Below are 24964 nucleotides of genomic sequence, written 5' to 3'. Positions count from 1 at the left end.
TCATACAGTGCATTGTGTTTATAAATTCCTCAGTGGTTTTATGTTTATTTGGGTTTAGCAAATCAATATTGAAGTCTCCACAAATGAAAACTTTTTTGTGAGCTATTTCAATAAATGTTTCTTCTATCCAGTCTTTAAATGTATCAATACTACTACCTGGAGCTCTGTAGATACAGCTAATGATTACATTTTTACTTTTTTCTTTACAAATTCAACTGTAATACATTCTAGTACATTATCAATCACCATCGTCATCTTTTCCACCACATTAAATTTCAAGGATTTGTCCACATACAAGGCCACTCCTTCTCCTCCTTTGTTTCGCCTAGTTATAAATGTGAATTCTTAACCCTCCAGTTCAAAGTCTGTTCCTTTTTCCATATTGATCCAAGTTTCTGATAAGGCAATGACACTAAATGGATGTGAAAACTGGTTAAGATATTCTTTGATATGATTAAAATTAGCATAGAGACTTCTACAGTTAAAGTGGATAATTGATAATTTATTCTCAGTTTTAATCCTCTGATTGTAGTCTTTATTTGTATAGTAGCAGCAATTGTTATTGCTAGATGAGAAGAAGTTGTTGTCTGGATCTATTTCATATTCCAAGTCCTGTGTATTGTGATCCATATAGTTAAATGTTTTCAGTTCCAATTGATCATATTCTGCAACTGTCTGACTGATGCAGCTGTTTCTTCCAGATGTATCTGAGTTCTTCCTTCCAGTGTGGGTCATAAGTGAGTGTGTGGTTGTCTGTTACCTTGTTTGCTGTCCAGATCGTGTTGCTCACTGATATTTTTCGAGATCCGCCATATTTTTAATGGTCTGGTGATCCGTTTAGTTTAATGAATATTTTACAGTTTGTCGTCCAAGTGCTTTGGATTTTTCCCAGCTTCTTAAGGTGTCGCGCTTTTTTGGCTATTTCAGCGTTATGTTTGGTTAGATGTTCATTGATAAAGACATTAGATCCTTTTAATTTTCTTCCTTGTTTCAGCAGCGTAATCTTGTGCTTTCGATTTACAAACCTTATTATAATAGCCGGTATGTTGCCGTTCCTCCTGGGAAGAGGGTGGCATGCTTCGACAGAGTTACAGTCCAGGGCAATCCCTTTGGACCGCAGGAAAGCAGCCACCTGTTGTTCCATGGAGCTAATGTCAAGCTCTCCAGGTTCCTCATTGCTGCCGCCTGAGCGTATGACCGGGGTTTAATATGGAGCCCAGTGATGATAACGTCGTTTATCTTGGAGTATTGTTCCAGGTCAGCGACCTTACTTTCCAGGTATGCAATCTTTTTATCTTTTTTGGCATTTTGGATGCGGAGGAGCTTTACCTCCTCCACAATTTCAATGATATTTTTCTGCTGCAACCTGATAGTAGAAATTTCCTCCATTATGAAGTCAAGAGACTTTTTAATGTCCTCGACTTCCTCAGCTGTCGGTGTCCTCTTCGGCCCCATTTTATCTGGTTACCCTGGTAGCAGGTTCAGTCAGCTGATTCCTCAGTCAGCTGTTAGCCTGGTAACGTGTTGGCTAGCCTGCAATTACCTTGTTAACTCCGTTAGTCCAGTCCAATATCCTGTATCAAAGTCGTAGTCCAGACAGGGTTGTACCAAAAGTTCCAACAATTTGAGTAGTCTTTGCTCCAGAAATTGATGGCCAAATTTCAAAAATTCACAGGACACAATCAAAACACAACTTCCAAACAAATGGCAAACAGGAAGTGAACAAATGGCAAACAGGACCAGTATATTCTGGTTAAGGGTTTACTTCTTAGGTTTTGTTCTTGTGCCCTCGTGTTTAGTATAGGTTTAGTTCAGTGTCAAGTCTGTGTCTTTGGGAATTGTTTGCCTCCATGAGTCCTGCATTTTGGGTCCTTTTTCCCTGCCGGCCTGCACACAGCCATGACATAGGCTACGTTCACACTGCAGGCGAGCGCATCAAATCCGACTTTTTTGACCCTATTTGACCCATATCCGATCATGGTATGACAATGTGAACGGCACAAATCCGATATTCAAATCCAACCTGGGATTTTGTATATGGTACTGAATCCGATACATATCTGATGTTTTAGAAAGTGACTGCTGTTTGAATGGTCATGTACCATTAAATCTGTCTTTTACGTCGCTGACACAAGACCAGAGATGTAACGCGTTACTGTAATCCGATTACTTTCTTCAAGTAACGAGTAAAGTAAGGGATTACTATTGCAAAAACGGTAATTAGATTACCGTTACTTTCCCATAGGAACGCTGCGTTACTGCGTTACTAAAACCGTGATTTTTTTGCGAGAATGTCTCATGATAATGACATAAGCAAGTGCGACGTTTGTAACAACAGCTGTCTGCAGATCAACAGTGGATAATATATCGATTGTGGGAGAGAGTATGAGCGTGCAGCATTTAAAGCCTGGAAGTACTGACCTTACTTTAAATTTGATTCCATAAAAAGTGACAAAAACATTAGTGTCCGTTGTGCGTGGGAAGAAAACTTCTTTTTACAGCGAAAAAAAACCCCTAAACTTCCAAGCAAGCACCGAGTGCGCAACGACGTAATGGGAAATTCACAGAGAAACTCGCGGATTCTTCCACTGACCGCCGCGGCACACTTGCACCAGGGTAAACCTCCGCCTACCCTACTCCTGCTTTACAGGTGAAAATAGAGCAACAGGACCGCTAGTCTTTGATTTTATTTATTTTCTGCTGTGTTTTACTTGCATCTATTTGAAAGAGTGAGTGTAAACACACACACACACACAAAATATGTGCTGGAATGTGCAGAAAATAAGTTTGAATGTTAAACAAATTTCTTCCAGTCAGAGAATGTTGCATATAATAAAATTTTTGCTTGATGCATAAAGTTAAAAGATTAAAACTAATAAAACAAGTTTTAAAAAGAGACTTTTCCATTTGATTACATTTTGTATGATGGATTATGCAGAAAAAGTAGAATTGGGCTGAAAGATCTATCACTTTATCACCTATTCAGGTTGTAAATCGTGTTTTTAAAAAGTAACTAAGTAACTAAGTAATTAATTACTTTTGAAAATAAGTAATCAGTAAAGTAACAGGATTACTTTTTTGGGGAAGTAAACAGTAATTAATTACTGATTACTTTTTTCAAGTAACTTGACCAACACTGCACAAGACAGACGCCAATTATCATCGCTGGAGACGACAAACCAGAAGAAACTGTTGGGAAGACAACGTTGGAGAAACGTGAACATTTTCATTGTACTGTATAATCTGGAGATTTTGACAGAAATCTGCAACTATCCTTTGAAGCACCGCTCCTCTCAAAAACAGCCATAAGGATAATTATTAAGCCATATGTAAATAACAATATAACTTTATAACTTAAAGCAGTGGTTCCCAAACTTTTTTTGCTAGGCCCCCCTATGTTTTAGAAGAAAAATGTTCCATTCAGTACCGTAATCAGAAACTTAACGTTAGTAGGTAGCTAATATTCAGAGGTCTGTTTTCCCTCTCGCCCTTAGTTCACGTATAGCATTTTTGTTTCATTTACCTCTTTCATGGTGTGCCATTTTTGAGTGCCAAATAAATTGTTCGTTTGCACTATACCTCCGAGCCTCCGTGTGGTGTCTGCATTTGAGTCCACTTACCTGTGTCTGGCCGCCCGGTCGTGACAGTGAGGCTTCGAACGGCGACAGTCCAGTGGCAGATGAGGTCAGGCAATTATGGGCGTACTCAATCCAGGGGAGTCGCTCACTCCAAGTGGTCTGGTTGTGGGAGACGATGCAACGGAGTGCAGCTTCGAGCCCCTGGTGGGTCCGCTCTGTCTGTCCGTTGCTCTGAGGGTGAAAGCCAGAGGAAAGACTAACCTTGGCGCCAATCTGTGTGCAGAATTCCTTCCAAACCCAGGAGGTGAATTGGGGTCCTCTGTCTGAGACGATATCCTCTGGAATGCCATGAAGTCTGAAGACATGGGTGGTACATAACTGGGCAGTCTCTAAGGCCGTAGGGAGCTTTGGGAGGGCGACGAAGTGAGCTGCCTTAGAAAAACGGTCAACGATAGTTAGAATAGTGGTGTTACCTGAAGACGGTGGGAGCCCCGTAACGAAGTCCAGAGCTATGTGGGACCAGGGCCGCCACGGCGTGGGGAGCGGTTGAAGAAGCCGGAGGGTGGTTGGTTGGAACGCTTGTTCCGGGCACACGTGGCACATGCCATGACGTATTCCCTGGGGTCCTTGTCCAAGGAGGGCCACCAAAAATAACGCCGGAGGAAGGTGATGGTGCGGCGGAAGGTGGTTCTCAGAGCTTCAGGGCCCCACTTGGTCTGCGCAGCTAGGGTACAGAAATCAACAGAAAGGTCAGCCATGCTTCGCCTACCTTACTTCAGATTGATCAAACAATAGCCGGCAGCCTCTGTACTTGAGCCTTTGTCAAACATAGACTTGAAGCGAGACAGGAAGTCATCGTAAGACATTCCAGGGCAAGCCTGCAGCTGGGCCTGGGCCCAGGCCAGGGCTCAATCCCGCAGTAGCTGGGTGAAGTAAGCAATCTTAACCCTGTCAGTAACAAATACATGAGGTAACAGTTGAAACTGCATGGAACACTGCAACAAAAATCCTGCACATTTCCCCGTCTCCCCAGAAAAAGCCTCAGGTGTTAGCAAAAGTTTATCCAGCAACACCGCGGAAGCTACTGAGGCTACCGCACTAGCAGCCGTAGTAGCTGTAGCTGCTGTAGTGGCAACAGGAGCGTGTGTTACCTGGGGAGGGGCCACGGGAAGTGGGTTGTCAGCCAATGGAATCCGTTGGGCAAAAGCCTGAGTTAGTGATGCCACCTCTCCACTGAGCCGTACTAGCATTTGTTCATGTCGGTGCAGAAGCTCCTCCAGAGACAAAGGTGCTGCCGCTGCCGAGGCTGAGTCTGCCGAGTCCATAATGGTGGCTGGATTATTCTGTCAGGCACAGGAGTGACTCAGAAGCAGACCCTCTCAAAAGTTCACAATTTATTGACAAACTGACACCAAGTGCAGATATATACAGGTGAAGGTCACAGGAAGGGGGTCTCCGGGAAACACAGGCATGGGGAGGGAAACACACGGGGCTCCTCTGACGCTCTAGTGATGACACTGACGAGTGTTACACAATAATCCAGCGATGAAGCATTCTTAGCAGCCGCCTTAAGTAGTGAGCGTGATGATGAGATGATCGTTTGCAGGTGTCAGAGCCAGGGGCTGGAGTCGCAGTAGAGCGCAGAGCGCAGGAGGAGAGAGAGACACAACACAAAGGAAAACACTTGTGGCCATACTGAGTCAGCTGAGAAGGCACAGGGACCATGACAGATTCAATGCAGAGAGGTCTATTAACACATACTGAGTGAGAAAGGTGACTGGAAAGGAAAAACTCAATGCATCATGGGAATCCCCGGCAGCCTACGTCTATTGCAGCATAACTAAGGGAGGATTCAGGGTCACCTGGTCCAGCCCTAACTATATGCTTTAGCAAAAAGGAAAATTTTAAGCCTAATCTTGAAAGTAGAGATAGTGTCTGTCTCCCGAATCCAAACTGGAAGCTGGTTCCACAGAAGAGGGGCCTGAAAACTGAAGGCTCTCCCTCCCATTCTACTTTTAAATACTCTAGGAACAACAAGTAGGCCTGCAGAGCGAGAGCGAAGTGCTCTAATAGGGTGACATGGTACTACAAGGTCATTAAGATAAGATGGGGCCTGATTATTTAAGACCTTGTATGTCAGGAGCAGGATTTTGAATTCAATTCTGGATTTAACAGGAAGCCAATGAAGGGAAGCCAAAACAGGAGAAATATGCTCTCTCTTAGGGCTGAACGATTATGGAAAATAATCTAATTGCGATTTTTTGCCCCAATATTGCGATTGCGATGCGATATGCGATTATTTTTTAAGGTCTTTGTCTTCTGTATTATTAAACAAAGACAAGCAATACATCATATAGTATGGCCAATACTATATTACATTAATTTTAAACTGTTCTTTCCTGGAAGACAGACCTCTGTTATGATGACATGAGGTGATGCATGAATTGATGACTGACATTTTTATTTAACTTCTTCAATCACAACAGTATATTTGAACATACACAATAGTTTATTTTTAGCTTACAAACATCTGAGCATAAAGTGCTGACAAGGAACCCTGGTGTAAACATTAAAATGAAAGTCAGTACAATGTGCAGATTGCAGAAATATACATAAACAAAATCAGTGGCTTTACCACACTCAGTTTTTCGACATCTGTGAACTACTAGACAGTCATTCAATTAAAAAATAATATTAAATAAATAAAACTAATAAATAAAAAATACACACATCTTACTGATCTCTGCAGTCAGTAACATTACACATAAAGTGCAAACATAATAGCAATTGTATAAACACACACACAAACACGCCTTTAAAATTTAAAGGCGTGAAATTGGACGGTCTAGTTCTGATTAGCGTCACCGCTGTCTCGGTGGAGTTTAATAAACTCGGCCGTCTGCTTCTTGCTATCTAAAATATAACCAGACACTGGTGTAAATTCTCGACTGTCTCATACTTCTGTTTAATAAGTTTTCTGTTTGACGTTTAGTCAGCTGTGTGAAAACCAAGGAGGAACCCACCCGGGGGATTAATAAAGTTTTATTTTATCTAATCTAATAACTTTAATCTCAGCCAAACCGATTTACTCACGAACAAACAAAACACTGAAAAAAGCCCAACAATAACATTTTTAGGTTGTCTAAGTGACTTATATATTACGTTTAACCCGAGCAGCGAAACTCCGCGGTGATCTGAAAATGATGTGCCGGGAGTTGTGCCGTTCTCGGCCGCATCAGTAACAAGGCCAAAAAAAAAACCAAAAACAAAACGTCCATCAAAATCACAGGAGCGCAGGGAACAGTTCATGACTCCTCAGGGGGCCAACCCGGAGGGTGACGGTCCAGAAAATCATAGTTCATGTGATCAGGGGGCCGGCCCGGAGGCCGACGGCACAGAAGTCCATGGTCGAACAGTTCCGGGGGCCGTCCGTGCGGACGGCAATGGTGGCGACATGGAAACCGTTCAGGCGGCCGACCGTGCGGACGGCAAAGGTGGCGACATGGAAACCGTTCAGGCGGCCGACCGTGCGGACGGCAACGGCGTAGAAACAGTTCAGGCGGCCGACCGTGCGGACGGCAACGGCGTAGAAACAGTTCAGGTGGCCGGCCGTGTGGAAGGCGGCGGCGGCGCCCAAGTGTCAGGCGTACCGGCCGAGGCTTGGAGGGCACAGGACCAGGTGACGCTAAAGCAGAGGCTGAGGCCGGACCAGGCGTAGCAGAAGCACAGGCAGAGGCCGGACCAGGCGTAGCAGAAGCACAGGCAGAGGACGGACCAGGCGAGGCTGAAGACTCTGACGAGGACGGACCAGGCGAGGCTGAAGACTCTGACGAGGACGGACCAGGCGAGGACGAAGACTCTGAGGCTGAAGCCGAGGCCGGACCAGGCGAGGACGAAGACTCTGAGGCTGAAGCCGGAGCCGGACCAGGTGGAGCAGGAGCAGCTGATGCATAAGCCGGACCAGGCGAGGACGAAGACTCTGAGGCTGAAGCCGAGGCCGGACCAGGCGAGGACGAAGACTCTGAGGCTGAAGCCGGAGCCGGACCAGGTGGAGCAGGAGCAGCTGATGCCGGAGCCGGACCAGGTGGAGCAGGAGCAGCTGATGCAGAAGCCGGACCAGGCGAGGACGAAGACTCTGAGGCTGAAGCCGGACCAGGCGAGGACGAAGGCTCTGAGGCTGCGGCTGACGAAGCACCGGCTGGAGCTGCGGCTGACGAAGCACAGGCTGGAGCTGCGGCTGACGAAGCACAGGCTGGAGCTGGTCCTGGCGAAGCAGAGGCAGAACCAGGTGACAGTGAGGCAGCCACAGGTGGTGAAGCAGAAGGTGGCCAGACGGGCTCCTCAGGCCCTCCAGCTGACGAAGCATGAGGCTGAACGGGCTCCTCGGGCCCGCCAGCAGACGTGGCGTGAGGCTGGACGGGCTCCTCGGGCCCGCCAGCAGACGTGGCGTGAGGCTGGACGGGCTCCTCGGGCCCGCCAGCAGACGTGGCGTGAGGCTGGACATGGCGAGGCTGATGTGGTTCTCCTGAACCTTCAGCAGACGAAACATGAAGCTGGCTGGGTTCTCCCGAACCTCCAGCAGACGAGACATGAAGCTGGCTGGGTTCTCCCGAACCTCCAGCAGACGAGACATGAAGCTGGCTGGGTTCTCCCGAACCTCCAGCAGACGAGACATGAAGCTGGCTGGGTTCTCCTGAACCTCCAGCAGACGAAGCATGAAGCTGGCTGGGTTCTCCTGAACCTCCAGCAGACGAAGCATGAGGCTGGCTGGGTTCTCCTGAACCTCCAGCAGACAGAACATGAAGCTGGCTGGGTTCTCCTGAACCTCCAGCAAGTGAAGCATGAAGCTGGCTGGGTTCTCCTGAACCTCCAGCAGACGAAACATGAGGCCGGACGGGCTCCCCGGGCCCTCCGGCTGACACTGAAATTGGCCGCACCAGCTGTACCTCCGTCTCTGGCTCCAGACCGGCCTGGATAGCAGTACCACAGCAGCTTAGCTGAGCCTGATGGCTAGCTTTTCCAGGGCAAACAGTCTCTGTATAGCCGGGCTCATTAACCGGAAAAGTAGTGTCAATTTCAAAAACTTCCTGAGAGAAAACATGAGGAGCCAAAATGTAATCACTCACTTGCGTTTGTGATACGGAGCGTCGGTGGCGTGCACGCCGCTTTTTCTTAGGAGTGGAAGACGGCGGAGCGATGGGTGGAAGTCCCTGGTAACTCCGAGGTCCCCCGAGAGCCAGTCGAGTTCCCCGGAAAGAGTGCTCGTGCTCCGGAATGAGCCACGGCTTCCACCGGAGCTCCTCCTCCAAGAGAGCGCAGAATATAGACTGGCGCTCGTCGTCGTCCAAGTCTATGGTGTGCGGCGCTTCCTCGCGCTGAACTGTGACAGGAGTATGGCGAGACTGTGATGAGGGCGTGGAAACTGGTGAGCTGAGAGGTGGTGACGCTGCGGCGAATCTCAGCGAACCGACACGAACACACTCAGGTTCCGGAGGCAGCAATGGAGATGACTGATTGTGGGGTTGTTGTGACTGGTGGGTGCTGGAAGCCATTTCCTGACTCGACAGTCCCTGGGCCTGCAGCATCTCCTTTATCCTCGTAAAGGCATCAACGATGGCAGGTGAGTCCGGGAGCTGGAGAAGGCGGGGATCCCTCTCCATAATAGCTTCGGCAGCGTTGATCATTACTAGCTTGCTCTTCAAATCGGGCGCTGTAAAGAAGCGGTCGAGGATCGCTTGGATCCGAGCAGTCTCCTCCAGACACTCGGTGAGAGCAGAATCCGCTGGGTCCATGACTGGTCAGTTCGTTCTGTCACGGCGGGGTGCGCCGATGTGTGCGGAAACAGGACCCAAAAGCAGATGATGACGAGGAATAGTAATGATTAACAGAAAAGTGAACCTTTATTGCGAAGACGGCAGGAAATGAACCAAGAGACCAAAGCAAACAGGCAAAACACTAAGAAACAAAACACTGAACTGACAAAACACTAAGAAACAAAACACTAAAGGTACTAAGACCAAAAACTATAACTATGACCGAGGTGGAAAAATAAACAGGCTATGACTATGACTCTGGTGAGAATAAACAGACGAACTGACAATGGCATGAAGAAAACAAAAGGCTTAAATACAGACATGAGGTGATCAGGGGAAGTGGCGACACATGAGGAAACAGCTGACTGACATGAATCTAATGACAGGACCAGGAGGAGTGAAACTAAATACAATGACCAAAGAACACATGACACTGTCAGAATAAAACAGGAAACACTAAAACTAGACATGACAATACAAACTTAACATACCAAATACGTGATGAATAATGCAAGAACTCAAACAGAAAACCCAGGAACAATAACTGCCTAAACTAAAGGCAAATAGGAAATACCACAAAACTAACAACATCTCAAAAAATGAGAACAATACAAAGAAAGCTCAAAGTGCTGGGTCGGAGACCCAGCCTGTGACATTTACACAGCTACTTTCTCGCCTGAAAATATTTTAAAAGTTTATTTTGTGACCCAGAAAGATTAGTATGAGTAATTTTAAAACTTAGTAGCGGCCGCCATTGTTGGAAACTGGAGTTTGGCTGGGCCGCGCTATGAATTCTGGGATATGGTAGTAATTTGGACAGCCTTCGGCGCGTCGCTGTGACGTAATCGGTCTACAAATGCGGCCTCAGGAGGATGCAGCCCATGAATTTGGACATGTCCAGAGTATAATCGCAGCCTTTGCGGTTAGAAAATTGCACTTGATCATGTCGCGATATTATCGCAAATGCGATATATCGTTCAGCCCTACTCTCTCTTTCTAGTCCCTGTCAGCACTCTTGCTGCAGCATTTTGGATGAAAGCAGTCTTACATATTTGTTTAATATGTGCGTTGAAGGACATGTCCTGGTCAAAAATGACTCCAAGGTTCCTCACAGCGTTACTGGAGGCCAAGGTAATGCCATCCAGAGTAAGAATCTGGTTAGATACCATATTTCTAGGCTTTTCAGGGCCGAGTACAATAACCTCAGTTTTATCTGAATTAAGAAGCAGAAAGTTAGCGGCCATCCAGGTCTTTATGTCTTTAAGACGTTCCTGCAGTTTAACTAATTGGTGTGTGTTATCTGGCTTCATGGACAGATAGAGCTGGGTGTCATCTGCATAGCAGTGAAAATGTATGCTATGTCTTCTAATGATGCTGCCTAAGGGAAGCATGTATAATGTAAACAGAATTGGTCCTAGTACTGAACCCTGTGGAACTCCATAATTAACCTCAGTGTGTGAAGAGGACTCTCCATTTACATGAACAAACTGGAGTCTGTTAGATAGATATGATACAAACCACTGCAGTGCAGTGCCTGTAATACCTACAGCATGTTCTAATCGCTCTAATAGGATATTATGGTCAACAGTATCGAACGCTGCACTAAGGTCTAGCAGGACAAGCACAGAGATGAGTCCACTGTCAGAGGCCATAAGAAGATCATTTGTAACCTTCACTAAAGCTGTTTCTGTGCTGTGATGAGCTCTGAAACCTGACTGAAACTCTTCAAATAAACCATTCCTCTGCAGATGATCTGTTAGCTGTTTGACAACTACTCTTTCAATGATTTTTGATATGAAAGGAAGGTTGGAGATTGGGGATCCTTATTAACTGATATGTTGTATGATAGGTTATTAGATAAAATGCCTTATCATGCTTCAGTATGATAAGTATAAGTATGATAGTATGACTCAATGTACGACGTCAAGAAACGTGGTCTTGGTCATGCAGTTTACCTAAAACTTAATGAGAAGCTTTTATTGACAAATATTAAATTAGTCCTTTTGTAACACTGAAAATTATATGTGGAATTTCAAAATGCACATCAGTTGCTCTGCCTGTTTAAACCCAACAATCCCACAAGGACAAATCAGACATGTGGATTATCATCTTCTGGCATTACTAACTTTTGCAGACAGTAAGTAGTACTACATTTATACTTATACGACAAATATATATGTCAAATACTTCAAATTCGGGAGTTATTAATACATGAAAAATTAAACTGACTTTAGGACAAGGAACAACATGCTCATCATACTCACTGGTCAAGCACTAGACCACACCTGTCCTTGTAACCTATAACTTTGCATTCAATTTATTCTTACGGCTGAAGGTTCATGTCTGCTGTGACTCTAACACAAACTCTGTCTAAAGACACACAGACATACACATAAATACATGCCAAATCAGGTTTGCGGTAGATCCCGTTATAGTGTCTCCAGGATCACATTTTACCATAAACACATGAGGAGCAAGCAGTAACGGCAACTGTGTTATGGATGGTAACAACCAAAGTCAACAACTGGTTTCTGACTGTGGTTAAACAGGAACAACTTGTCAAGAAATTAACATTAAATAAAAGTCGCAAAAACAAAAGTTAAAACTCTCCTGTCATCACGTTTTCCTCATGCTTAGATTCAAAAACCAGTTAACTTCCAGTTTTAATGTCATGTCAAACTAACCCTCTCCTGAAGACAGACTCAAACTCTGACTTGTGCATTAAGCATGCATTTAAATTTCAAGACGTCATATTTCCTTATAAATAATGTCAAACATTAGCATGTGACATTTACCACAAAAAGTAAAACTTAAAGACACTACAAAAAGAACTGGGTAAGAAAAATGATGTTTATTAGCAGCATGGCAAACCTAAGTGGATGTTAATGCTTTAGCTAAAACCCACAGAAGAATTCATGGTCATTTCATTCGACTTTTTATAACTTAAAGCCCGCTTGAATGAGTCTTTCAAACAAATCAAGCCATGTGCTTCTCTCCTTTAAGGGAAAAACTGAGCACCCAAGTTTAACACAAAACACTACTGCCCCTTGATAAAAAAGTGAACAAATCTGCTGCCAGTGTGTATGGATTAAATCATAAGTCTGAAATGGCATGACTGCACACTGTGAGTTATACTCAGATCTGTCCCAGACATCAAATGCTCTGGACATCCGTCACTCAGCCGCTACATGACATTTATAGCCGCTGATGTGTTCGCTACTTTGCCTTTACTTTGATACTCAAACCAATACTTTCCACTGAAACAAAGAGACACAAAAGTTATCCCAAAAAATACAGAAAAGGGACAAATTTTATAAGTGGTCTTGATTGTCTCCCTAGCTAGCATGTGTGTCAGATCTTAAAACCATGATGCACAGTTTTGCTGCAGAGACAAATGAAGGGCTGCATGGATTTGCAGGCCTATTTGTGGACTCTGTTTTATTTAGTCTGATAATAAACCTGAGAGAGACAGAGGTGGAGGAACTCGGAGCCTCGCCAGGGCATGATAACACCTTGGCAATTCAACACACATGTGCCGCAGCATGCTGGGCCACAGCCTTGGGGCAGAGCCTCAGCCAGCATGTGGAAGAGGTTTTCCACTCAGCTGAACGTCCAGTACCTCCAATACGAAGGCCCTGGAGCCAGACCTAACTCTGTGGTATTAAGCATCGAAGCCAGCTGTGGATTAACACAATTTGCACCTCCTCTCGGTGCACAGCCACACCTCCCCGTGCAGGTCCTACTCGTCAGATTTAGCCTTTGGGTTTACCTTCATGGTCTTTATGTTAAAGCTAAAATGAAATTTTAAAAAGAGAACATTTCAGGGACATGCCATACACAGAAAGACAGGCTTCTCTCAGGAAGCCAGGTCTTGTTACTGAAGATATTGTATTTACAAAGAGCAAATTCAATTCAAACGCTGAAGCGTAATTGGAGCGAGAGAATCTAATTTAGCATCGCTGCACCCCACTGCTGTTTTAAAATGCTTGAACAACTTTTTGAGGCATTTTGTTACATCCAGAATGAGCTGAGACACTGTGGCATTCATACCATTTTCTCTCATATCTTTCCATCAAGCCATCACTCACTGGTGGGGACCTAAACATAACAAGCTTATTATGTCAAAGGTTGGGACATCTGTGTTTTATATACAGAGATTCTTAAAACACCTGTCATAGTGTCCCCACTCCACTCAACAGTTTGACATTTCCAGGAAGAGTCTCTTATCTCACAATGCTTTTTTTTTCTTAAATTCGATGAGATTTGGATCAAATCTATTACTGTACACTCGTGTTTAATAATCCAACTAGCTATTACAAAGCTATTCTCCTTTCTTGTGCAATGAAGATTCAATATGGAAGGGTCATTCGTTTTACTTTGCTTAAGAGCTTTTCAGAGGCGCACACACACACACACACACACACACACACACACACACACACACACACACAGTCACATAATTGTTGACTCTCACAAAATATTCAAAACACAAGAAGGAATGGTTTTCAAGAGGAGAAAATAAGCAAGAAAGGGGAAACTGGAGGAATAGAAGGAAAGAGGAAATGCTTTAAAGAGTGAAGCATAAAGAAAGGCAAAAGAAAAGGAAGGAGTGTTTATCGGGAGGAAAAACGAAAGGAAGGAGATATGAAGATAGGAAGGAGGGTTAAAGAGCACATGTGAGAGAGAAAAGTAGGAAAGTTGGGAGGGCATCAAGGAGGATGAAATAAGCTTCAAATAAAAATCAAAAATAATAAGGGAGGGATGTCTGAGAATAGTCGTGCCTTTGCTGAGGAGACAGGATGGCTACATGGCATAGACCATAGGTGTCAAACTCTGGCCCGCGGGCCAAATTAACAACGTTTTGTTGTTTAGTATTAAGCTTTGCTTGTTCCATATTCAGTTTTCCAGCAAAACTTATTTGAGTCCATAAGAAAAGATTCATTCTTATATCTGGAGGAAGATTTTTTTTCAATGAATATTAATGTTAGCCCGTGACTTTGTTCCAGTTTTGAATTTTGGCCCACTGTGTATTTGAGTTTGACACCCCTGGCATAGACAGTTAAGGGGATTTTCATGCAGCAGTGATTCTGGGGATTTTTCAAAGATAGAAGGAAGCTTTCATACAAGTATAAAGAGATTCTGTCTCATTGTACAACCAGTCATATTCTTCTGATGTGCCCACAGCCTCCCCGTGTTTCTGTGTTAATGAACTGTTAAACTTGAAAACTTGCTGAGACTTATTTGCCACAGTTTAAATAAAAAACAAGAACAGGAGGTGTTTGTTGCTCCAAGTGTTCTAAGTATTTCTGCATGTCAAACACTAATCGATATTGTGAGTTTGGTATATTTATGAGTGATGGATCAATAGAATTGACCTGACCAAGCTTTTGGTGGTTTTTGGCACAAAGAAAGACCAGCAAAAAGAGTGCTGACAAGTGGCTTAGCTGTTGTTGACCCACTGTGGGCGGAGCCTCACACTGTGAGAGAGCTTGTGGTGGGGGAGGTAGGATTCGGGGGCTGCACTGCCCTTTGACACGACCTTGCCACATGAGAAGGGAACCAACACCTACTGTAGGCCTGCCAAAGAGCACAGGTTAAGGTAAGACACTGAATTATCCACTTCAGCAACTATCTACTTACACTGCCTTCCCGTTATTGGATTCATCTAAATGTAGGATCTCAGGATTTAGCCGCCAAATAAATTAAAAACAGCAAAGTGTCAGTTTCTGTTGACTTCTTGGTGAGCAGCATTACTTAAGCCAGTGTACCATACACCAACCTACTGTATAACAGTAGCTCATTAAACCTTCAAATTGCTTTGTATCTTACATTGAAAACCAAACACCAGGTATTCTAGAAATCTACTTGGACAATGTGCTCACAGCTGCCATTCAATGGAGCTAAATAACTGACACCTTTCACAGTCTACACAGGACAGAGGCTCACATTCATCACACACATTCAGCCACACTTAAAAAACTGAACCTAAAAATAAACATAATATCTCAGTCCTGCCGAGCTGTAAAATAAACAGTGCAGTAAAAGCAGGTTATTTTTGTGTTTTACACATTTTTAGTAAACATTTTTTTTAAAAAGGAGATAAGAAAAATCTAACTGAGCAAATTATCCCATTTGTATTCAAGTATTTTTATTAAAAGGTTTAAATAATACATAAAAACTGGGATATTAATACATTCACGTTTAACAGACCTCTGAGCGCAGGGTTGAACAAGGTTTATTCCGTGTTGTGCTGTAGTCTTAGATGTATAGTGTTCACGGATGACAGACATTAAATACAAGCTCTTTATCTGGTTTGCAGATGTTGACTGGAGCTTTAAGAAAGGACCTTCATTCAGTATTAGACTGCCCTCAAGTGTTCATAGCTGAAAGCTATTCTGAAAGGTTTTCTGTTCTAAAAGGTTTTTGTAGGTTACTATTAAATAATACTTAACACAGTGGATTAACTAAAAACAAATGCCGCCTTATCTCTGGATATGATTTAAATTCACAAACTTTGTCTTCACTTTGGTGAAAAATCTAAAACAACCAATTCTTTAAAAAATAGTAGGCACAGCTTTTATATCTCAAATGCTAGTAGACGTAAGTATAGCAGCATAGTTACTATATAGCAGACACAGCAATAATACTTTTTAATGCACCTTTTTTCTGACAGCGGGTGTCAGAAAGTGTTATTTCCCAACAGACATTGGAAATAACAGTTAAATTAACTGTTTAGGTGAACTCCTTAACTAGTACACATCAATTGTTTTAATTGATATAAAAAGAAAAAGAAATGGTGTACAAAATAACAGAACTACTAACAGTATTAATTTCTGCAGTGTTGTTATTTTATATGTATGGATTTGAAGTGCTAGTAGTATTTAGTATTTAGTATTTATTTATTTATTGTCATTGTCAAGAACAATGAAATTGCGTTTGGGGCTTCCATACAACCCCCCCAAAAAAGAAGAAAATAATAAATACCCCTTAAAACACAAGTGTACATATTTAACCCAGTACATGAGCAGAAGTCAGAAAAAGTATCAGTACTATTAGCTGTAATCGTAGCAGTATTATGTGTAGGAAAGAGCTGCAATGTCCGTTTGTCTGGTGGTTGTAGTTGTAATACTTGTAATACTACTAAAATGTAGCAAATGTAGCAAAAGAAGCAGTATTAAAAGCACTGGCATAGTACGAGTGTTAGTGCTGTGGAACTAAAAGCAATGTGGGTCACATAATTGGCAGTAACGGTAGCAGTAGTAGTTGTAGTAACAGTATTGCCAATAATCATGTTGTGCTCACATTTTGGTTGTGGTCTGTTTACAGGTTATGAATGTGTCAGGAAAGAAGCTCTGCTAAGAGAATGAACAATTGTAATCGGTGAGTAATTGATACAAATTTAACATCCGTTTTATGCTTTCTGTCTCCCGATTCATTGACTGCACTGCCAGAAAGTTTTTGTCAAGTTAGCAGGGATTGTAAACACATTAGTTTTCTGCACAAGTCGGCCATCCAGCAAACAGCCTCTGGATTCCAGCTTTGTTCAAGCTTTGGATAGTTAAATGGTCTTAAATGTCATCAAAGCTTTCTTAGCAGTTTTACAACTCCATGGTGTTTTCATAAAACGTAACATAAGAAAACCGTTTTAACATTGATTAAATTTTTATGGTCACGTTAATAAGTTAATAAAGACAGAGCATGCAGGTTTTCTATATCTAAAATTTAGATACAGTGTTAATTACTGTCATGGATAAAAGAGCTAATGAGTTCATTTTCAAAACATTTTGTTGCTTTTCTTATAACAGTTTATCAGCTAGCTTGTCGTCCTGTTTCGTCAGACCTTTTTTTTCGTTGCTGTCACTTTAAACAGAGAAATTCTTTCTATTTTATACATTTATTAAGATAAAAACATATTTCGTAGCGTGAGTTGAGAATGACATTTGTTTATTTATTTACTTAATTAACTTTTACTTACACTTAAGTTCATTAGTAACGCATCTCCAGCTGGAACGAACCAAAAACAAATAGTGTGTGGGGGGGTTCTGTTTGTACAAGACAGACTTCAAGACAAATATAAACATACAGAGAAGTGTCTTTGGTTTTTAATTTGTACTTTAGACCCAATTAAAACAGTCAAACACACTTTAATTATTAAAAAAATATTTTAAAGTATCTAAAAATGTTTTTTACGGGAGCCTAAAATTCAATAGGCACGGCCAAAAATTTTGAGATGAGTCACAGGTTGGTTCGGGTTTAACGCTAAGAGCTAACAACGTCATTCAGCACTTCTTTCTCAACTGTCCCACCTGCTAACGTGCTTGTATCAGCACACCGAGAAAGGGGAAACGGGCACCTGTACCTGGTAGGCCCATGTTCATGTCACAATTACAGCTTAGCCTTCATATTGGCTAAATTTAAGCCTGTAGCGTGAAGACTCAAAGGGTCTATGCTGTGGTCATAAATGGACAGACGTGGTTATTAACAGATAGGCCGAGGCATTTAATCAATGCTCAATTGGTACTAAGGTGCCCAAAGTGTTCTAAGAAAATATTCCAAGATGAATCCATGTATTCACAGCTGCTCTTCTAGATATCTTAGTTGTAATGGGTAGTTATTTGAGTTAGAATTGTATTCCTGTCAGGACAAAAGATTCTGGTTATTCACCTCTGACCTCTGGTATCAACAAGGCATTTTCTTCCAGAGAACTGCTGCTTGCAGGATTTTTTTTGATTTTTTTTTAGCCCTGTAAAAATAAGAGATGGTGGTGCTGGAAAGTCCCAGTAGATCAGCAGTCTCTGAAATACTCACACCAACCCATGTAGCACTAACAAGCCTGCCATGTTTAAAATCACCTTTCTTCTCCATTCTGACGCTCAGGTTGAGCAGGTCATCTCATGTCTACATGTCTAAACGGGTTGCTGCTTTGTGATTGACTGATTAAAGACATTTTCATCAACAAGCAGATGGACAGGCGCACCTAAACTTTTTTTCAGCATAAGTATGTTGAGCATACCCTCATAATTTTATGCTGACTGTTAAGAACATGTAACAAAACAGGAGCTCCCACCTGACAAAAGCCCCTGTTGTATATATGTTAGCATGTAGGATCCTGGGTAAACAGTGAGTAAATATGTATGCCCATATGCTGTATGTTCCATCTGGACCACACGACACTGTCAGATGCCTCTCGTCCTCACTATAGTCGCAGTCATCATCAGCACATTTCCAGCTTGTGTAAACACAATAAGGCCAGGGGTCACCTGCTGGTCGCTTACACTGTCAGCGGCTCTCATAATGCCGCAATGAAAGTTTGATTTTGATTGAGACAAAAGCAAAGGTAGGAAAACAAGAACTTGGATGCAAAGTAGAGGAAAAAGGAAAACTAAACCAGTTTATGTTTCTTACTCAGATGTGCGGAACTTTAACTGGCGGGTCATCGATTGCACTGCATTCACTGATAGGAGGGGCATTTCAGTTTGAGCAGCGATGTCGCAATAGTTAGTGCTTCACAGAGGCTGTGTCCTTTTAGAGTAGGGGAATTTTGTTGTTGGAATATCAGTAGCTTGTGGTAAGTCTTGAAGCTGTAACTTTACACATGCAGAGTGACTGGGGCTGTTTATCTCGCATGCAATGCAGAAAATTCTGTTTAGCCGGTTGAGTGAACAGATAAGATTAAGCTGTGATGAAGTCAGCAGTGCTTGGCATTGACCAGCAGTAGAACACTAGAAATCTTTATTTTCAGTCAGTCACTGGCTATATAGCATGTTGAAATGCTTTCATTTAAAATGATATGCACAGATCTAAGAGTACACATATCAATGCTTGATTGTATTTTCTGCTGCTTTGTTGCCAAGATTACACTGAAATCTGAAAAATTCTGCTCCTACACAGAGAGGGAGTTTGTTGTGGAGAGATGCAGATGGTATGCCTGACAGACTTTGAGGAGTATGCTAAGGAGCATCTCTCAAAGGCCACCTGGGATTATTATGCAGCTGGAGCAGATGAATGCTGCACCAGGGACGACAATCTGCTGGCTTACAAAAGGTACAGTGAGCAAAATAAAGTTGATCCAGACATTCAAGGTTATTGCACAAGCATAATGCACGTGTTTCCATGGTGATTTTTTTTTTTACAATGTTTGTCAGACCGTCTATCTAAAGGCAGCACAAAGGAGAAACATTTTTTGACCTTCATTGTGACCACAGACATGCAGGCAGCACTGCAGTGGTGCAGCTTCAACACACTAAAGAAATAATCTCTACATTATGAATAGAATAGGAGCAAACACAACTGAAAAACATTTTCAGTACCGAGCCAAAGATCATGTGAGTGCATGGCCTGTTTCTGTGGACTTTGGATGGCTGTAACTGATTTCTGTAGTACAGTTTTTGTTGCTGTGATACCAAATAATCAGTAACAGGCTGTTTGGGTTTTACTCAGTGTTGACGCTGCACCGTTCCTCCAACTTCCTGTGGTGAACAGTTTGGAAAGTTGCACTACTGCTGGGATAAAGAATTTTGGGGAGGATGTTTTCTCCCGTGTCTCCTTCTGCATTCCTCTCAGCTTTTCTAATGTCTCCATGAAGACTGATAAAGTGCCTATTTTGTAAAGTCACAGTGTATGTTTTTGCCACGAGTCTGTTACCATTTTGCAGATAACTTTTGTCCCTTTGAGAAATGATCACATTGGATTGTTTCCTTAATATATCACCAGTAATAGCTTTGGGGAAAACAGAATCCCCAAGTCCTCTTCACATTCAGAGGAATATAACTTCATTAGGAAAGTGTCTGTGTAGGTTCTCAGTCATCCAGGTCGTAATCATCCAAGGAGCTTGGAAAGAAAAGCAGCTAAGCTAGACTCGTCACATGAGCCAAGGCGTAAAAAAGGGTTTGTGTCATTTTTCACTCCTTTCCTCGTGTAATGAGGCACATGATCAGTAGTGGGTCAGCAGCCGTCTTAGGGACAACTCCCACTAGAGCTTTAAATACCTGGGACCGTCCACCATTTGGTCTTAGAACTGAAGAAGCTTCTCGGATGAGCGTTTAAACGTCTTCAGGAAACTTAAAGAAGTCCAGTTGCTTCCTTACTGATGTTTTATCATGACAGGGTTTTGACCCTGAGACACATTGTTTTTAAAGTGAAGCTTCTGCTGAATGAGTATACACAATACAGTAAAATATACAAAGATTTTCTCGTACCATGTGATCTTATTAGTTACATGTTCGACTGTGCTTCACGCTCAGGATCCGTCTGAGGCCTCGTATCCTGCGGGACGTGTCAGTGAGCGACACACGGACCACTGTGCAGGGGACAGAAATCAGCTTTCCTGTCGGTATCGCACCTACTGCCTTTCACTGCCTGGCCTGGCATGAAGGAGAGGTAGCCACAGCTCGGGGTAAGGACTTTTGTGTCAAGATTATGTGGGTCGGTGAATGGTTTTCATATCTATATGAATCAGTCTTTCTGTTTGTCTGTGTGCTTTTTTTACTCACTAGATTATTTTAAAGTATAAGAGTGTTTCACACAGAGTTAAATCCTTGCTAATTAGTGCTTAGTAGCAGCTAATAAAATGGTAGAATTTAATTGACTGAAGCGCAGATGGCGTGAGCCTTGGGACAAGCCGTTTTTTGTCAGAGAATTTCATTGGCAGCTTAACTGTTTAAATGGATTGGATTTATATAACGCTTTTCAAGGCACCCAAAGCGCTTTACAATGCCACTATTCATTCACTCTCACATTCATACACTGGTGGAGGTAGCTACAGTTGTAGCCACAGCTGCCCTGGGGCAGACTGACAGAAGCGAGGCTGCCATATCGCACCATTGGCCCCTCTGGCCAACACCAGTAGGCGGTAGGGTAAAGTGTCTTGCCCAAGGACACAACGACCAGGACAGAGAGCCCGGGGATCGAACCGGCGACCTTCCGGTTACAGATACGCTTCCCAACCCCCTGAGCCACGGTCGCCCGTGTTTTTAAGGGTGTTTTTACACCTGTAGTTTGTTTCCTGTGGTCTGAATCAGTTTCAATTTGTAAATTTGTAGCTTTTTCCCATGGTTAGATTGTTACACAGAGAAAAATTGAAGTGAACTCCAAGCGAACTAAAAAGCATCATTATACACAAAGTGAGAACATTCACTGAGCTTATAGGCCAAATGTGTCTGGGGCAAGAGTAACAAAAGTGAATGCAAGAGAAAAAGTGCCATGTTATGGACTTTTGGAGACTGTGGAGAAATTACATTAATTTCACTGCTAGCTGGCATCTATGGTACCCTGATACATTCCAGCATGCAAAGCATACATGGCTAGTGAAAGGTGTTTAGCTCAAACTTGTAATGTACTTCTGGTAGTTGGATCAGAGTTGAACTTTGGTTGGCACTCGTTCACACCGTAAACTAATCACTCTGGAGTTCGTTTGGAGCCCGACTGAGACAAACTCCTCGAAAAGCTCTTGGTGTGGTTGTTGGAGTTGTTTTGGTCCACACCTGAGTATGATTACCGTGTTGACACCTGCACAAGGGAAACACACTAAGGGGGAAAATGAACCAGTGTTTGAATTAAACACACTAAACACTGAAAACACTCTAGGAGGCTTCAAGCCTAATATTTCATAACCCTAAGCCTTGAGATGTGTGTTATTGAGAATCTCACCCACATCTGCTGTGGACACCAAAAACACTTTTTACATGAGGCTGTAAGTATGCTTTTGCTGTAAAGTTGGACATTTAAATGCGGGAGTCATAGTAACACCCCAGCCTTCATCTCACAGCCACCGAGGCGCTCAACACCTGCTACATCACCAGCACATATTCCACATGTTCAGTGGAGGAGATCGTGGCGGCAGCACCCAACGGTTACCGCTGGTTCCAGCTGTATGTGTACCGAGACAGGAAGCTGTCGGAACAAATGGTGCACCGCGTAGAGGCGCTCGGGTACAAGGCATTGGTCCTCACTGTCGACGTCCCCTATACTGGAAAGCGCCGCAATGACATTCGCAACCAGTTCAAACTTCCACCACATCTCAAAGTAAAGAACTTTGATGGAGTATTTCAGGTAACAGCCAACAGTTTTCTCTATATTCATTGTGCTCCAAAACATGCAAGTACTTTTCTAAGAACACAAAATGAGCTAAGACAAAGACTACTCATATTCAACTGTGTTTTTGATGTTGATTTTATACCGTCATAAATGGCACAGATGCAATCGTTGCCCCTTGGCAGTAATTTCAATGCTAATTTCTAAGAATCTATTACCTTACAGTCTGGAGTACAGTATTTGTCCATCAGGAAGGTGGACTTCAACTTAAATGTACAAGATATCCAAACTCTAATGTTACTTAAATGCACCAGCAGTGTCAGAGTTGTCCCATTATTGCATTTTCAGTAAAAACAGCACATTTATAAACCAAAGTGAACACTTAAGAAGAGTTGTACAATCACAAACATGCACTGTAAGCAGGAGACAGCAGGCCCAGAGGAGTATGGGATACCAGCGAACACCCTGGACCCCTCAATCAGCTGGAAGGACGTCTACTGGCTACAGTCCATCACACGCCTACCTATCATTATCAAGGGTATCCTGACCAAGGAGGATGCTGAGCTGGCCGTGGAACATGGTGTTCAGGGCATCATCGTGTCAAACCACGGGGGGAGACAGCTGGACGGAGGCCCAGCCTCGGTACTCGCTGACCACATTCATTGCTACATTCTTTTATTCAAGATCATATTCATAAAATGTACGATAGATAACCAGTGAAAGTCTGGGATTATTAGTCTTTTTGTTTACCTCTTCACAAAACAGATTTTCAGTCTATTTCACAGCATTTTTCAAATTATGTTACCGCTTCACAGCAGTAAAATTTCATAGCAATAACCCGAGCTGCAGAAAGTACGGGGTTTCTTTTTGTTTGTTCGCTCATTGACCTATAGTAGCTTACTCAGATACATATCTGAGTGTTCAATGGTGCAGTAAGGTTATCTCTGTCTCTGTTATAACAGATTGATGCGCTGCCAGAGATTGTGGACACTGTACAAGGCAGAATTGAGGTCTATGTTGACGGAGGAATCAGAACAGGAAGTGATGTACTGAAAGCGCTGGCCTTGGGAGCCAAGTGTGTTTTCATTGGCCGTCCAGCAGTGTGGGGCCTCGCATACAAGGTACGATTATGACAGCACATTGAGGTGTTTGTTTTCATTGATTGTAGTAATTATTTAGTTAACACCAAGTACGCATTTGAGATTACAGAATTCAATTTGCTTTTAATTTAAATATGCCCTGTGTGATCTTTTAGGGAGAAGAAGGAGTGAGGGACGTACTGCAAATCCTAAACGATGAGTTCCGTCTGTCTATGGCTCTATCAGGTGAGTCTGATGCAAACTTGAAGGACATGGCTGTAATCATGCTAATATATAAACAGGCTTTAGGGAACATTTCAGCATTATTTTTATTACTGTTTTATCGATCGTGGCTCAAGAGTGTGGAGTTCGCCTTGTAATTGGAAGGTTGCCGGTTCGAGCCCCGGCTCGGACAGTCTCGGTCGTTGTGTCCTTGGGCAAGACGCTTCACCTACCGCCTACTGGTGTTGGCCAGAAGGGCCGATGGCGCAATATGGCAGCCTCGCTTCTGTCAGTCTGCCCCAGGGCAGCTGTGGCTACAACTGTAGCTGCCTCCACCAGTGTGTGAATGTGTGTGTGAATGGGTGGATGACTGGGTGTGTAAAGCGCTTTGGGGTCCCTAGGGGGGACTAGTAAAGGCGCTATACAAATACAGTCATCCACCCATACATTTACCATTTACCATATATGTTTATTGATCCAGGTTGCAGGAATGTAGCTGAAATCAACAGGAACCTCATTCAGTTTTCCAAGCTGTGACCGCCAGCAGAGGGCAGCACTGAGGACAATTATCCCACTAAACCAGACTGAGACTTAAACAAAGAGCCTGAGAATTCATTATAACAAAAAATAAACAGAAACAAGTTTACCTCACGCAGTACATGAAAACAACCATCATCAGGAATAAATTGTGGGACTTCTGATATATATTCATGCCAGACTACATGAGTGAGTGAGTGTTTTAGAAAGCTGGGAGTCAGTTCAAGGTTTATCAAGCTGTTTTAGATCGTGAAGGGAGGAAAGGATGGAGGCACTTGCCATGAAAGCTTTTTTTTTCTATTCTGCTGTAACGAATCAACATGAGTGCACTTTGTACACTGTGGTTTGAAATGCTGCCATTTCTTATGGCTGAATAAACTCTAGCATGTGGCAAATATCTGTTGCTCTTTCCTGGATTTATTAATTTCATGTGATAACTGAAGTGTAGTATCTGATCTGATCTATATGAAAATTAATGTTTGAACTTCTAATAAGTGGATTAGCTGCAGGTCAGGTTCTCATCAGAACCAGAGAAGTTCTAAGTTGAAAAGTTCATGTTGTCTGTTGTCACTGCGTTATGTCTTGTTCAGTATGTTGCATATTTTTGGCTTCCATTCATCTTTTAACTATAGACTTTAAAATTTGAACAGTGCAGTTACTCCATTTGCAAAATCATGCAAGCACACAAGGTCACTAAAGGCCC

General features: G+C 43.0%; 2 protein-coding genes across 7 annotated transcripts in view; one reads left to right on the top strand and one right to left on the bottom strand.

Moving 5' to 3' along the window:
• Positions 1-24964, bottom strand: part of LOC146690274 (uncharacterized) — a 300316-nt gene that overhangs the window by 146492 nt on the left and 128860 nt on the right. The gene's annotated exons all lie outside the window — the stretch shown is intronic.
• hao2 (hydroxyacid oxidase 2 (long chain)) lies at positions 16599-24658 on the top strand. Of its 6 annotated transcripts, XM_085435290.1 has the most exons (9): positions 16599-16616; positions 16718-16771; positions 19283-19435; positions 20635-20786; positions 22158-22441; positions 22844-23065; positions 23386-23544; positions 23679-23748; positions 24206-24658. In XM_085435290.1, exons 2-9 carry the CDS (start codon positions 16725-16727, stop codon positions 24259-24261), a joined length of 1143 nt encoding a protein of 380 aa, XP_085291416.1. In that variant the 5' UTR covers positions 16599-16616; positions 16718-16724; the 3' UTR covers positions 24262-24658. The 6 variants fall into 6 exon arrangements, with proteins under 6 accessions (XP_085291416.1, XP_085291415.1, XP_085291417.1 ...); XM_085435289.1 differs by lacking the exon at positions 16599-16616 and having other exon boundaries at positions 16653-16771; XM_085435291.1 differs by lacking the exon at positions 16599-16616 and having other exon boundaries at positions 16654-16771; positions 22847-23065.

This window comes from Copadichromis virginalis, linkage group LG16, assembly GCF_057382275.1.
Source record: "Copadichromis virginalis isolate Kocher_CV1m ecotype Utaka linkage group LG16, C_Virginalis_male_GT1.1, whole genome shotgun sequence".
In the NCBI taxonomy this organism is placed as follows: domain Eukaryota; kingdom Metazoa; phylum Chordata; class Actinopteri; order Cichliformes; family Cichlidae; genus Copadichromis; species Copadichromis virginalis.
Note: the sequence above shows the minus strand (reverse complement) of the source record. Positions and strands in the feature narration are given on the sequence as shown.